This window comes from Periplaneta americana, chromosome 9 (assembly GCF_040183065.1).
Source record: "Periplaneta americana isolate PAMFEO1 chromosome 9, P.americana_PAMFEO1_priV1, whole genome shotgun sequence".
NCBI classification, from domain to species: domain Eukaryota; kingdom Metazoa; phylum Arthropoda; class Insecta; order Blattodea; family Blattidae; genus Periplaneta; species Periplaneta americana.
This window is the reverse complement of record NC_091125.1, coordinates 85,103,133-85,119,495: the sequence shown is the minus strand read 5'-3', so window position 1 is coordinate 85,119,495 and position 16,363 is coordinate 85,103,133. Positions and strand designations below refer to the sequence as shown.

At 33.4% G+C, this 16,363-nt stretch overlaps 2 protein-coding genes across 7 annotated transcripts in view; one reads left to right on the top strand and one right to left on the bottom strand.

Annotated features, from left to right (window-relative positions):
• Positions 1-3,449, top strand: part of LOC138706170 (uncharacterized) — a 57,919-nt gene extending 54,470 nt beyond the window's left edge. For 4 of the 5 annotated variants that reach the window (XM_069835174.1, XM_069835172.1, XM_069835171.1 and 1 more), the window contains one exon: positions 84-3,449. In XM_069835174.1, coding sequence (XP_069691275.1) covers positions 84-99 — 16 coding nt within the window. In that variant the 3' untranslated portion in view covers positions 100-3,449. The remainder of the gene's footprint in view (positions 1-83) is intronic. The other variant, XR_011333919.1, reaches the window with a different exon arrangement.
• A 3,364-nt stretch (positions 3,450-6,813) lies between these two features.
• Positions 6,814-16,363, bottom strand: part of LOC138706169 (zinc finger protein OZF-like) — a 42,057-nt gene continuing 32,507 nt past the window's right edge. For both annotated transcript variants that reach the window (XM_069835167.1, XM_069835169.1), the window contains exons 6-7: positions 12,203-12,285; positions 6,814-7,487 (exon numbers count right to left, since the gene is read on the bottom strand). In XM_069835167.1, coding sequence (XP_069691268.1) covers positions 6,929-7,487; positions 12,203-12,285 — 642 coding nt within the window. In that variant the 3' untranslated portion in view covers positions 6,814-6,928. The remainder of the gene's footprint in view (positions 7,488-12,202; positions 12,286-16,363) is intronic.

Sequence of the window (16,363 nt, the reverse complement as noted above, 5' to 3'; positions counted from 1 at the left end):
CAATCAATGTATGCTTATGAAGTTGATGGACAGGTGTCACAGTTTACAGTGCTGTTTTTTACAAGCTGTTTTCTTATTTTCAGATTGAAATATTCTTAAATCATCCACATGTACATGAAACAAATCGGTTCTTTCTGCGGAAGTACTTAGAGTACATGAAAAGCAAAACAACAGTAGAGTGCAAGAAAGGAATACATCCACTACTGCGGAAGCCACAGTGTGTGTACAGCATCGATTTCAGTGCAAGTTTGACTTCCAGTTAAGCTTTTATGAGACATCAGACTATGTTCATTCCTATATGCAACAAATGCAGTGAGCTCTCAAAGTGCTGCAGGATCAGTGTGAAGAAGTGGTGCTAAACAAAGTCTATTAAAATGTGATAAATGATAATCTGTTAAATGACGGGAATACAGTTATTTCTAACGAAATATAACCATCATTTGGTGATGATGCTTCCTTTAGTAATAATTTCAAATGAAGAAACCATACTTGGTACACTAATGCATGGTATCGGTACGTTTAATAGTTTCCACACGTAAATTCTAAACAAATAATACATGTACAAAATTTTCTAGTTCAAGTGTTCCTAGACCTCACAACTCGTTACACCTTTCACTATTAAGAAGGGTATAACTAGAAATTAAAACAAAATAATACACTTTTTTAATGTAATAGATTCTTGTGCTATACGTTTTCCGTAGTTTTTTAATCTTAAGGGCACAATGTAATTTTGAGAAATATGTATTGATGCAGAATTTATAAATTAAAAAAAAAAAGAAAAAACTAGTATGCAGAATATGAGTACAAATATTTTAATTGTAGGTTAGCAGCATGTTTTTCATTTTATTCTAAAATGTTCCCACTATAACTTCCACTACTATTATGTAATAATATTCATAGATCTTATGATTTCACTGTACGACCTTACTGACTACGTCATGAATTGAAAAAATGAATTGTAATTATCGAGGAATTATAAAGTAGAAACAATAAAACAAACTACTATATCAAAAAGTATTTAGTAAAGCAATTACAATATGATTACCAGGAAAACACTTAAGATAGTTTCGTGTAGTGTTTCCAACAAGCACCAGTCAGCATAATGTATTATTGGTCTAACCTTAGGCCTTATATGTTACAGTGTATATGAATTTATATGAAGTAGGTTACAATGTATACAGAGCCCTTTAATTATAAGTTGCCCCTTTATCTCTGTTTGCTGTTTGTTTCTGTTGGTGGGAGGAGAGGTATTGTTAGTCTATTTATGGGTAATATGGTAAGCAATGAATCATACATCACGAGTGTATGACATCATGAACTCGACTCAGTGAGACGCATTATAAGTTGCCAGTATCTGTAGCTATGCAATACCATACAGTATAGTATTGTTTGCTACAATTTAGAACGGTATATATTTATTTATGACTTATGTGAAGCACAAAAGCTATAAAAAGTATAAAAGCAAGTTCAAAAGGAAGGAAATTTCATTGAATAGAATAATAGACGTGTTTGGTGATAACTGATAACATAATTAACAGAGAATTGTGGCCTGCGAGATTGTCTGATTTAAATCCGTGCAATTTGTATCTATATAGTGTGTTGAAGGGGAAGGTGTATGAAAATAATCTGCATAGAATAGTATAATTAAAAGAAAATATTTGGGTTACAATAGCTAGGATTACACTGGCTGAGTTTCAAAGTGTTCCACAACTTTTTCAAGAGGTGCCATTTGTGTCTGAACTGTGATGGAGGGCACTTTAAGATTCTCAAGTTAAGGTAGGAGTGAATTTAGTTTGTTTTCCACTGAGTGTTCTGTTGACATATGAATAGCACAGGCAACTTATAAATAGGGGACCATGTATATGAATATTATACTTAAAATTAGCCACAGGAAAAATTAAAATCCTCAAAACACGAAAATACCTAACAGCAGGAATACACACTAGCTTTGTTTAGTAAACTTAACTGTGTAAAAATAGGTGGGTGAAGCTCTGGAACTTTTCTGCTACCTGTGTATAACTTCAACAAGCGTAGCAGAGTAACTTAAGTATAGTTACAGCTGTCACAACCAAAGAAGTGACTTATACATCTCTAGAGACGCGTGGAAGGTAGAGGGCCAGAGTGCTTATTGCAGCTAGCAGCATCCCTCCTTCACCCAGAGGCAGAGAGTATATAGGCAGTCAGGCAGAGATTTTGTATTCATTACTGTTGAGCACAGGGGAAATGTGGCAATGGCTTCTTCACTTGACTTGTGATGCCAGGTGACTGACGAATTCAATTTCTGTTAGTTCAAGTGGTCAGCAAGTAGAAGGGCGTTCAAGAATAGACATTACGGAACTGTCAGAAATTGGTTCTTTGCTTGTGACAGCTTTAATATCTAATAATCTAATCTGTAACCTGTTAATTCATTTGCCATTTTTCATCAAAATATTTCTATATGCTAATGTTACTGGTTGCTAGAGATTCAGAAGTGATATGTTTTGCATCCACTTATTCTGCTTTTTACTTAAGACACAATTTGAAAACATTAAAATTCCCAAGGTATATAATTTTTTGCAAATTGCTGAAGTTCAGTGACAATGTCTAAATCTTACAACAGTTGATGTTTTGGATGTATGGATTATTTATAAATTTATTTCATTTTGAATTCCTATTATGTTTAACTAGTACTTTAATCTTGAAGCTTTTCTCAGATTTTTTTCTAATGTTTAATGTAAACACATTGCAGAATCTCGTTGATATAGGCTTCGTAGATGCAAACATTCGATCCCTAAGGCTGATATAATGACTGGAAAATTTTGTTTATTTTCAAGATTTGGGATATTCTCTCGATTTAGACAACTTTCTTCCTAATTGTTTTCTATTTCACTTACTTTCAGCCTATAGCTACTGCTAAATAATGATTACAGTTAAACGTATTCACTAGGAAGCTGTACGGTTAAAAGTTTTGTTAAATGATAAATAATTTTGCAATTCTAACAATGTTTTGTGTTAGACACAAATCTGAATTTCACTGACATTGAATTTCATAAAGAAGAACATCTTACAGGCGTTATCATCCAATATTTCCACATTGTGTAGTGAGAATATATTAAAGATTTCATTTAAAATTAATGTATTACAAAACTATGTGAAAAGAAAGATATTCAATAATTCAATGATGTAGGCCATTCATCATCTCATGAAACCTGCCTGCGCATTAGGGGAAGAAGAAATTTGACTGGGAAACTTCTCTCCCTTGCTATGCTTCCACTTGCAGCCAGCTAGCTAGCTCACTTACCCCCACCATGAGGTTCTTGCTGTAAACTACAGCGCATGCTTGCATTTGGTTTCACGAGGTAATGAACGGACTATACATACATTTTTTTTTTGGTTGTGTATGAATATTTTAAATTGTTCAATTAAGAGAGTATAATGTATTTTTTATCATATTAAAGTATTTTTGTTGACTATTTCGTATTCTTTATGCACAAATGTCCATCATAAAAGAGAATCATACAGTAGTCTTGGTTATTTGACCTAATTGAATTTGGTAGGTTTTTTTCTATGCAACTAGATTTCTTGAATATGAAAAGGAATAATGGATAAACTCTGAAAGGCATGCACTGAAATGTATGTTACAGGTCTTGGATCAGTGATAGGGTACATTTTATTTCTTTTTAGTTTAGTTTTTAATGATTCCATTTTAATTTATTCTAGTGTTTGTTGAACATTAAAAAAATACTGCGGAGAAATTTTAATTACTTCACCTTTCATAAACGACATAAAATATGTTCAAAACCAAGCTGTCAGACTCATTACTGGTGGAATCAAAACAACTCCAATAGATTCTATGAGATTCCTCACTAATATTAACAGCATCAAAATGACAATAGAAGAAAAAGCACTGATTCAATATGAAAAACTTACCAGATTACCAGGAAACAATAAGTTTCATATCCATTGTTCAAGAATTAAAACAGAAAATCAATATCCCGAATTTAAAAGAAAACTTACAAATTAAACCAAACCCTTTAACTCTATTAAATATAGAATATAATCTAAATTTAACAGAAGAAATACTGAAATCAGAAGTAAACACTGAAATACTGAAACAATTGTCTTTAGAGACAATTAATATTAGGTACCCTCCACAAAACTGGCTTCATTTATACACCGACGGATCCTTGATCTCCAGAGAACAAGGTGCAGGTGTTACGTGCTGTCTCTTCTCACTTTATAGATCTCTTGGATATGGAACAACAAGTTTTGATGGTGAAATCATTGCAATAAGTGAATGTCTCAAGAATCTTCTATGCCACATCAATAAATTTAGGAATGCAGTTATATTGTCAGACTCCAAAGCAGCTATTCTATTGTCTATCGTCTCTAAACACACACCTTCATCTCAAACAGCAGAAATAACTAAAATGCTCTCTCAATTAATATCACTCAATAAAAGAATTGTATACCATCCCATTGTGAAATCCTGGGAAACGAGAATGCAGATGCTTTAGCAAAGAAGGGCAGCACTGCTACTTACAGACCTGTTACTAAATCTACGTATTACTCTGTGAAGAGATTTATTAAATCTACATACTTAGACTTCAACAAACAAAATTTGATAACACAATCCCAAGGGAAAAAATGGAACTCTCTGCATCAAAATCCACAGTTAATTCCCGATTTACCACGAAAATCGTCTGTAGCTGCATTTAGATTGGCAACAGGCCATGATAGTTTGGCCAAGCACCTGCATAGAATTGGAATATATCAGTCCCCTAACTGTCCATTGTGCAACTCAAACCAAGAAATGGATTCGGAACACCTCAAATTCTGTGCTTCAGTGGCTAGTCATGATAATATGTTTGAAAAATATTGGAGTGCAAGAGGTCAAATGACTTTATTGTCAAATGCCTGGCATTAGAAAACAACAACCTTAAAAAAAATGCAAAAAGGAAAGTTTATTGGTTTCAGTAAGGGAAGAAGTTAAGACATTAATAGGATTGAATGCTAAGGAACTGATAAAAATTGTTAAAGAATGAGTTCTCACTTCATCTTCAGTATTTCCATTCTTTCTTTCATCTTCAGATGCATTTGGACCAAATACTTAAGACTATACTGTATGACGTACTATCAAAGTCTAATATTTTCTTTTCTATCCCTTTTTGGTTGTATTAGAAGGTAGTGTAAAATAGACTGTCTCTTTCTTTCATCTTCCTGTTGGCTCCAATACCAATTCTCAGTGGAAGATGAGACGAATAAAAATTTAAATAGTTTATTTTACATTTGGTGGTTTCAAAAAGGGGGATGTTTTATGTACGTAATTATACTTTTCGCCACTTGGTACGCTGCTACATGGTGTAATTAATTATTTCCTTTGGCAATTGTTTTTTTTTTTTTTCCTTTCATTCATAATCTTTTTGACACAGTATCGAAATCCTTAGAGTGATCTCCTGACTGTTTATAATTATTTATGCTACATGCATGGAGTAGCTAGTTATCCTGGATCAAAGCAGATGACAGCAAGTTCAATTCCTACATTAGCACCTCCAGTGTTTCAAATGGGAAAGTTGATAAGTTTCACATCGTATTATTCATCCATGACATGGGCCTTCCAGTTTTACTTACCTTCCTAGAACATGCTAAGGATTTTTATCGTCTGAGAACACATTGTTTTTGATTAGATTTGTACTTGCGAATCTCAGATCTAATAGTATGAATGGTAATAACTTAGCAACTGTTAATTAATCTTTCATTCATCCACTCATAGTTTTCTGTCCAAGGGCAGGTCCTTAACTAGAAACCCAGCATTCATTAAATTTTTTAATTGTGGAATTTTAAGAAATTATATTTCACAGATTATCTGAAATGAAAGCACTGATACTGTAACAGCATAATATTAGCAATAAACAGTCTTGCTTAATTCCAGTTAGTTTAGTTTTTCCCTAAATCATTTCATTCCTTCCAGTTCAATTTTGTTCTAAATCATTTTATCAGTGTGGTTAATATAATGATCCACAGGAAACATAAACAAAGTATCAAGTAGAATTTGTAAATCAACTTGATTCCAGATACATGAAATTTTCCCCTGCATATTATTAACCCCTCAAGCTATGTCGACATACCCATACACATCCAACTCCAATACAGCTCCATCATGATTCAACATACATGAGTACATTATCTGCAGAGTCTAGTTTGTTTCAGCAGATTTAAATACTGTCTGGCAGCAGAGAGGAGATTTAAATTATCGGCTTGAAGGGTTAAACAACAAATTGGTTGTGCCTCATAAAATTAAAGAAAACACCTTTCCTTTTACATTATACTGTAGCAATGATTTTGATCATTCACGCTAAAATAAAGCAGAATAATGACTGGACTAAAAGGAACTACCAACTTTGAAACCAACTTGAGCCATTTTCCCCCTGCTTGTGCAGCAAGGGACAGTCAGCCATTGGTCACTTTCAGGTTCTGGCTGGGAGGTGCTCTTCACCCTCCTGGTCAGGAGTTGTGTGAGAAATGTGTTACAGCAACAGTGTGTGGAGAAATAAATTCACAGGAGAAACGTTTGTCATTGTCAGTTGACTGAGAATAAGAGAATGCATAGAAAAAGACTTATTCCCTTGCCACTTCTGACTAGTTCTAGTATAGTGATTCGAGCAAGAATGGTAGTGGTTGTAACTCTCCTCGTCTGGAATATTACATCTAAGATAGAAATGTCATGAAGTATTTTTTAATGTTTCATGTTTTTTTAATAACCACATATTTTCATCCATAATGGTGTTCATTATTCAAATGAGAAGAGACGTCAGTGTGATTTAATGAACCAAATTTAAGGTAACCCAGATCGCATTCAATAAAATTTCCTTTATAAATACTCTGCTACAATCATTACAATTTAAAAATAACATTACCAGTATTACCAATCAAAACACTATTCCACTGACTAAAGTGTTTGCCACATTTCACATTTGAATGGTTTCTCTCCCATGTATGGGACCTGCGGTCTTTCAGTGTGCAGACTAAAATTATCACGTTTCGAGTGCCTGCGTACATGAACTAAAAGACCATAATGACAACGGAATTCTTTGTAACAAATATCACACTTAAATGGCTGATCCTGTGTGTGCGAATACAAATGACATATAAGCCGATTTCGCTGAATGAAACTTTTCCCACAAGTGTCGCACTTGTGCAGCCTATCTTCTGGATGTATCCGCATGTGCCTCTCAAGGTCATGTTTGCGTCTGCAACCTTTCCCGCAAATATGGCATAACAAAAGTTTATTTTCAGTTTCTTGACTCTCCACTGTAAAACTTTCTGATTTAGATGTACTACTTAAAACTCCACATTGTATCTGCATCTCCTGTTTTTCACCATTCCAGTGTTCTAGTGTCAAACTCTCATCTTTGTTTTCTTTCTTGATTTCAGTAGCATATATGATGTCTGTAATTTGTTGTGTCTCACTGAAATTGTCCTCTGGCAGATAGTCGATGTTACTGTATCTGAAGCAAAATATTTATAATATACATATATTATATCGAGATTAAAACACTGCAGAGACGAAATTATTTAAAGAACAGTTGGGTACACTTTATTACACCTTAAAACTCCAAAAGAAAGAAAGTTAGCAAGACCTAAGAAGGATTAGACAATATGACATTACCGGTAACATTTTTGCTGAAAAAGAATACCGGATACAATATTCGTAAGGGATTATGATGGTGACGAAGACATAAGTATAGTGTACTTCCTCTAAAGAAAAACAAATTAAGGTACTGGTTCTTACAGAAAATCTCTGAAACATCAATTTCAAATAACTAATACTACTTCAAATGAGAGATAAAATGAATAGGAGTTATACAACCTCGTCTGCAATGAGTTATAATTCACGCACTGCAATTATTTCTTTGACATCCCACTGATAACAGAAACGCAGAGCAATACTTTTCAGAATGCTGTTCATGCAAGCACGGCTATCAGAGCACGTCAAGAGTTCAGTTGATACTTGTAACTGATCTTGAGAGGTCACTAAACTGTGCTTTCATTCAAATTTATGTTTTTATATTGTGTATTAAGGGGTCACTTGTATTACTTATCATACATTTATTGTTAATGTTTGTTTACATCAGCGTTGTCCAGACAGCCTAAACGGAGTGGAGCGCTCCACTATGACTCGTTGCGTGCTCCAGTGCTTCCACAAACATAAGCAAGTTCACGCTCCGACTGGACGTCTCTAGCACCACAACTGGTTTCGGAGCTTACAACTCTGACACTACTGGTTTACATAATAATGGTAAACCATAAGTACACTTCAGAGCAATGGGTGTTTGTTTATAACAAATAGTTACTCGTAACCCATCTTGAGAGATGAATAAAAAGTGCATTCATTTAAGTGAGTATTTTTATATTGTGTATTAAGAGATCACTACATGTATTATATAAAGGCAAGGGGTGTTTATGTGTAATAGGTATCAGTTAGTAAAAACAAAGTCCAACGACAGAAGCAAGAATATGATTAAAAAAATATATTCAGAAGCGCATGCCATACATAAATAAACCATATAACATTTTGTGAAGTTGTTCGAACAGAAAGGATAAGAGTTATTAAATAAGAAACTTTAACAGAAATAACGTATTATTACCAGGAGAAACACTGTTCTAGAAAATATGTATATAATACTTAACGGTTAATAAAAACAAAGTCCAAGAGAAGCTACAAGACAATTAAAAAAAAAAAATCCAGAAGAGCATGCTCCACATAAATAAACCATTGTGAAGTAGTTCAGACAGGTAGGATAACAGTTATTAAACTAGAAACTTCAATAGAGATGATATATTTTTACCAGGAAAAACTTTGTTCTAAGAAGTCTATATATTAATATTGGTAAAGAAATACTTATTTACAATTGGCTTTTAAGGAACCCGGAGGTTCATTGTCACCCTCACATAGGCCTGCCATAGGTCCCTACCCAAGCAAGATTAATCCAGTCCCTACCATCATACCTCAAATCTATTTTAATATTATCCTCCCATCTATGCCTTGGCCTCCCCGGAAGTCTTTTCCTCTCTGGTCTTCCAACTAACACTCTATATGCCTTTCTAGATTCACTCATACATGCTACATGTCCTGTCCATCTCAAACGTCTGAATTTAATGTTCATAATTATGTTAGGTGAAAGATTTAATGTGTAACTTCAAACCGCTTAGCCCCAAATATTTTTCTAAGCACCTCATTCTCGAACACCCTTAACCTCTCTGTTCCTCTCTCAAAGTGAGAGTCCAAGTTTCACAACCATACAAAACAACCGGTAACATAATTGTTTTATAAATTCTAATGTTAAGATTTTTTGAGAGCAGATTGGATGATAAAATCTTCTCAACCAAGCAATGACAGGCATTTCCCATATTATTCTGCATTTAATTTCCTCTTCAATGTAATTCATATTTGTTACTTTTGCTGCAAGGTACTTGAAGTTTTCCACCTTTTCAAAGGATAAATTTCCAATTTCTATATTTCCATTTCGTATTAGATTCTGATAAAGAGATATAATCATATAGGCCTACTTTATTTTTTTCCGTGTTTACTCCAAACCTATCTCCTTACTTACTTCAAGTAGAATTTCAGTGTTTTCCCTAATCGTTTGTGGATTTTCTCCTAACACATTCACGTCATTCTCATAAATAAGCCACTGATGTAGCCCGTTCAATTTCAAACCCTCTCTGTTTTTCTGAACTTTCCAAATGGCATATTCTAGAGCAAAGTTAAAAAGTAAAGGTGATACCAGTAGTGCAGCTCCTTGCTTTAGCCAGCAGTGAATTGGAAAAGCGTCAGACAGAAACTGGCCTAAATAGACTCTGCTGTAAGTTTCAATGAGACACATCTTAATTAATCAAACTAGTTTCTTGGGAATATAGTACAAAATTCAATGAAAATATTATATAAAACTTCTCTCTTAACTGAGTCAAATGCCTTTTTGAAATTGATGAATAACTGATGTACTGTGCCCTTATACTCCAATTTTTTCTCCAATATCTGCTGAATACAATAAATCTGATCAATAGTCGTTCTATTACACCTAAAACCACATTGATGATCCCAAAACTTTCATCTATATAAGGAGTTAATCTTCTCAAAAGAATATTGGACAAAATTTTGTATGACGTTAATAAAAGTGATATTCCTCGAAAGTTACTACAGTTAGTCTCTCCCCCCTTCTTAAAGATAGGTACAATTATGGACTCCTTCCATTGGTCGGGTACAATTTCCTTTTCCCAAATAGCATCTAATAGGTCTAAGCTTAAAAATTTCACTAGATAATGTGTTTCTACCCTCTTGTATCAAATCCGCTGGAATTTTATCGATACCCGGAGGTATGTACTTTGTCAGATTTTCTATGACAATTTCAACTTCAAAAAGTGTGGGTTCGGGTATAAATGACTGAGCAGTTTGTATTTGAATATCGTCCCGATCATTTTTATTTGGCCTATGCAGATTTAGTAGTTGTCCAAAATAGTTTTTCCATCTGTTCAAGATGGAATGATAGTCTGCAAGCAAGTCACCATTCTCATCCTTGATCACGTTTACCCTTGCCTGATATCCTTTCTTAAATTCCTTTATGCCCTTATATAAATCTTTAATGTTTTTATTTCTTGCTATTTGTTTCTACCTCATTGAGTTTTTGTTATTCCTTTGCTGTGGTTGCACCAAAGAATCAATCCCATTCCGAGGCTTATTTTGGGGTTTTTTATGGTGATGGGTTGTTAGGCCTTTGCCCAATTCCCAAGCTGGAGGAACACCCCTTATCTGCTGTCCGCAACAGCTTATTTAATATATTCGCTGCTATTCTCCATATCTGGGGACTGTCCTCTCTATCCGCAACATGAGGACGTGCCATGCCATGGTGATAGGGATCCACAATACAAGGCTTGGTAAAGACATAGAATTTTAAAATCCATGGTAAGAAGTGCAACAAAACTTTTAAAGTTGAAATCATATAAAGTATCTGCAATTTATGACCAATAGCCATGTCTTTATGAAAGTTGAGGAAATTTTTGTAACTGGGTTCTTAAAGACATTCATGATGGTATGACAGACCCACGTGTAGTTTTATTTTCAATGAATCTCAATCTCATTTAAACACATATGTTCTCTCAAAACAACCAATGCTGGTTTGCACAAAATTCTAAGCTAATTCAAAATGGTCTGTAGTATGCCATAAATGCTTGAAGTACAATACGAGCCATTATTTTTAATTACACAATTAACCCTGAAATGTATAGGGAACAAATAATCCATTTCTCGAATTGATTGATTACGAATATCAACATTTTGTCTTGCAATAAGGTTCTGCAACCACTCAAATAGCTGAAGCTTTAAAAAAATAACAGTATTATTAGTGTTTGATTATGGTTGCTTTACTCCCCAATTTGATACCTTACAAATTTTACTTGTGGACAAACCTAAAAGACAAGATTTACGAAAGCAATCCATACATGATAAGAGGATCTAGAGATAATATTCAGGTAATGAATTGGCAGATCAACTAAGAAAGGCTGCACCCTAATGTAAAAACATATTACTCAAAAATAATTTATTTCTGTTAAATTCAATAAAAAATTCCAATATAAACAAAATTTTTTTTAACAGAATAAAAGAATCAGCTCCTCCAAAATTTAAACATCATCCTGAAGAATTAAGAAATTTGGCAGTGGCAGCTTTCCGCCTTCTGACAGGGCATGATTGTTTGGCAGCTCATTTATATAGAATCGGCATCTCCCTCTCACCCAATTGTGTTATGTGGAAAGGACGTAATCATGGATAAGCACCGCCTGGACAATTGCGAAGCTTTGCCTGTTCATCTCAACATCACAGAAAAATACTGGAATACAAGACGGCTGATTGTTTCATTGCCATGATACCAGAGCAATGGCTACCAACCAACCAACCATATTTGGAAGAAGATATTATCAATTTCAACTAACCTCTCTGTGTGAACAAACTTTACAAAGGTGTTAAGAATGAGTATTGTATGTGCAAATGGTCAGCATTTCTAGCAATATCTATACATGTAGATATTCCACCTTATGTTTGCTCTATTTGCTGGGCACATGTGGTCAGAACTTTCAAGAGTGTAAACTGCTAGTCACATGAGAGATGTTGGCAAGGATACATGAAGGAAATGATCACACTGTATAAGAACAACACATGCATACTCACCTTGGCAAAAAGACTTGGTGACCTTCTATTACCATTTTTCCATCAAACTCCTCTTTTACTGCAGAGCCTTCCAAATGTGTTTCCTATAATACATCAATAAAAACAACTTAATATGCTGCATAATAAAATGTGCATGTATACCAGCTCATAAATTTCAACTAAAATTTTCTCTACAATTTGGAATTTCTCAGAGATCTTTCTTCTCCACTTTGTCCTAGAGTAGTGATCGACAGATTTTTGTTACACTTCTCTAGCTGAAGACGCGAATTGAAGCCGAAACAGAGAAAACGCAAAATTACAAATAGAGTTTTCACTCTTTAAAACAAATTTGTGTTTTCACGGATCATTGCCAAAGGTTCGACTTTTTGACTGCATTTGGTATTATCCTTTGCAGTTTTTGGATTTTTCAAAGGCTTTTGACCCATAATATACAAAATGGGACGATATTCTTTTATCCAGTTTGCGAATGTCGGGTTTCGAACTATTCGGTTCTCATCAGGATGACGAAGAAGTCGTGGAACAGTGATCTTGACAGAAATATTGCAAAAGCAAAGTCAAAAGGCATAAGCCAAAAGACAAAGCAAAGACTGCAAAGGATAATACAAAATGCAGTCAAAGAGTTAAACTTTTAGCAATGATCCGCGAAAACACAAACTCTATTTGTAATTTTGCGTTTTCTCTGTTTTGGCTTCAATTCGCCTATTGATCTAGAGAAGTTTGATGACAAAAATCTGTCGAAGACAGAGTGAAGAAGTAAAGATCTCTAATGAGAAATTCCAAATTGTAGAATTTGATACACCTCTACAAATGCTATCGCCTTGTCTTTTGACTTTGCTTTGCAAATAAAATTTCCTTTTCATTCTATATTAAATTTCATTACAGTTCACTAATATATATATATATATATATATATATATATATATATATATATATATAATTTAATTCCAACATAAATGTAAACACAGCATTGTCACTCCCAGTTTCATGGATGACTCATACATTATTGCTGAAAATCAGGATGATTTAGGTTGTACAACACAAAAGCTCAAAGAAAAGTATGATAAAAGTGAACTAAATTTTAATATGAAGAAACCGAATATTTTATAGTTGACATCACTTTACAAAGAAGAAACAATTGCAGTAAAAAAAAAAAAATGTTTCAGAAAAATGGAAGTAAATAATGTGATTATAATGTACAGTTTGAATAAAAGGCACAAAATTTAAATTTTTAAATGTAAGTTTGTAGGAGAAGAACAACGAAAAGGGAGAAGAAAAATAATATACACATATTATTCACAGTATAATATATGCAACAGAAGTGAGGGCTGTAAAGGAGAGAAATGTATTTTGGCAAGACGAGATCAATTCTTGGTAGCCATTGCTTACATAAAAATGGTAATAGAATCCACCAGATATACATGGTTCTGAAACATCAACTACTGTCTAGAAGCACTTCAATATTTTATAGAATAAGTATTAGGCTACACAGTTAATCATTAAAATTAAAAACAGAATGAGTATATTCTTAAATTTGAAAATCTGCTATGTAATAAACAAAGATATGGTGAAAAGTTTCTTATTACATGTCAGTTTAAAGTACTGTTTGTTGCAAAATACTGAATCATTATGTTTATGATAACAGACAAGACAGCTGAGTCATCAAGAAGTGACATACAAAAGGAGGAAACCACTGAAGAATAATCTTCATATTCTTGATATAAGTCTTAATATTTTTTGTGGAGGGGGTTATTATTCAATTATCTGAAGATGACTGCCAGCTACCCTATCTTTTATAAGGTTGTCATGGTGGTGTACTACCTGGTGGTTTCTCATTCCTAACTATTTTTACCAATTTTCTATTTTTTTTTTTCGGTGTTCTCTAAACAGCTTTTGTTGTGGATACAATTTGTTTTCTTGGGCTATATGTTCATGTTTTAACTATTCTTTAAATATCCATCTTGATTACACACTTTTAACACTTGTATAATTAATTATTTGTTAAATCAATATTTTTTACTTTCCTGTGTTAATAATGAAACTATTATGATACTTTACTTTAATATACGACTAGTTTCATTATTAATACAAGACAGGTAAAAAGAAGTTGCTTAACAAATTCAACAAACCATTATAGTAGTTTCTGAAACTGATAATACCACACCATTGCATAGAAGACTAACCTTTTGTTTAATATTTTAAATAGGCCTATCATATCTTCTGATTTTGTCTTCTCTATTATTTTATCTACCATCAAACTGTTCACCTACTTAGATTATCTCTTTGTTGTATTCCTGCAGATACAGATATTTACTCAAAGAGGATATTATTCACGTTTATTTTGTTTTGTTCTTTCAATTAATGTCTTCTATTATCCTTATTATCTCAGTCGAATGTAATTCTCTTTTAAGATATTTTATTACAACCTGGAATTTTACTCTATCAAATGCTTTTAATAGGTGGTTTATAGAAAACAAGTGATTTTTCAAGTATCTTTGGTTCATCTGTTTCTCATAAATCCTTGTTCTTCAATTATTACAATCTTTTCTTCTATCTCTTTCCCAATTAAAATTGTAAATAGCATGAGTGATGAATTTAACAATGTTATATCTACATAGGACTTAGTGAAGAACTGTTTTCAGAACATGGGAGGGGTGATAGTAGGAGAAAGATGACTAAAGTGCGTAAGATTTGCTGATGATATGGCATTATTAGCAGAAGAGGACACTATACTAAGGGATATGCTAGCTGGAGTTAAATGGCAGCTGTGAGCAATATGAGTTAAAAATAAATGGAAACAAGATGAACACCATGGTTATCAGAAGAAAATTCAAGAAGGTAAACTTGCAAATTCGAAATGAGACAGTGGAACAAGTGGACAGCTTCAAATACTTGGGGTGTACTATAAGCAGTAACATGAATTGCTGCCAGGAAATCAAAAGGACGATAGCAATGGCAAAGGAAGCTTTTAATAGAAAAAGGAGCATCTTCTGTGGACCTCTGGAAAAAGGAAGAGACTAGTGAAGTGCTTTGTGTGGAGTGTGACATTGTATGATCAAGAACATGGAGATTACAATGAAGTGAAGAGACATGATTAGAATATTTGAATTGTGGATACGGAGAAGAATGGAGCATGTGAAATGGACGACAAAATAAGAAACTAAGTTGTGCTATAAACAGTGAATGAAGAAAGAATAATGCTAAAACTGACCAAGAAGAGAAAAAGAAATTGGCTGAGTCATTGACTAAGAGAAAACTGCCCACTGAAGGATGCACTGCATGGTGACAAAATAGGAAAGATTGGAGAATGCTGGGTTTTGCAGTGAAAGACCTACCATTAGGCAGAACACTATGAACGAATAACTATATAAGCTTCTTCAGAACTGGAATTGTAATGAATTTTCATTCTGCTATGTGAGGGACATAATTAGTATTTCCTAAAACAAGGTATAGAATTCTTTTATAAGTGGTGGACCACTGTATTTAATGAGTACCTCATTTGCTATTTCATAATCTTCTGTGTCTTCCTATTCTTCATTTGTTTCATTGCTCCTTGTATTTATGTCCAGTACTTACATTCTCTTCTTGATTTTGTATTAAGTGCTGTAGTTTGTTGACTCTGTTCTGTAGTCTGACACCATATAAGCGAGTGAAATATTCTAACCTTTGGTTTTGTGATACTGTTTTAGTTCTTATAATCGTGTTCTATTCAGATGTATATTTCGTACAATATTTCCTTTTAAATCTATTTCAGAAATTACTCAATTTTTCACTTCTTTATACTTTATGTAGATTTTTTTGTGTCTGGTTACTTTTTTATGAAACACATTTCTCTTTCCTTACTTCTTGCATTTATGCTGATGGATCTGTCCTATGCTTCTAAAGCTGAAGAGCAGATATTCCTCTTTAATTTTTTCCATGCTTTGTCTTCACTATAACTCAGTATAATATACTGTTGTGTTGAATCTTTTGCTTTAATCCATTCTGATAGACTTATGATAATTTCATATTACAGTTTTCTATGGGTATATATTATGCATATTGATTTTTTTCCCTCTCCCAGCATTCGCATTCTTACTTTACAAAAAATTACACCATGGTCGAATCCAGCATTTTTTTGGTATACAGTAGCTAATGTTTTTACATCAATAATCTGTGTGTTTT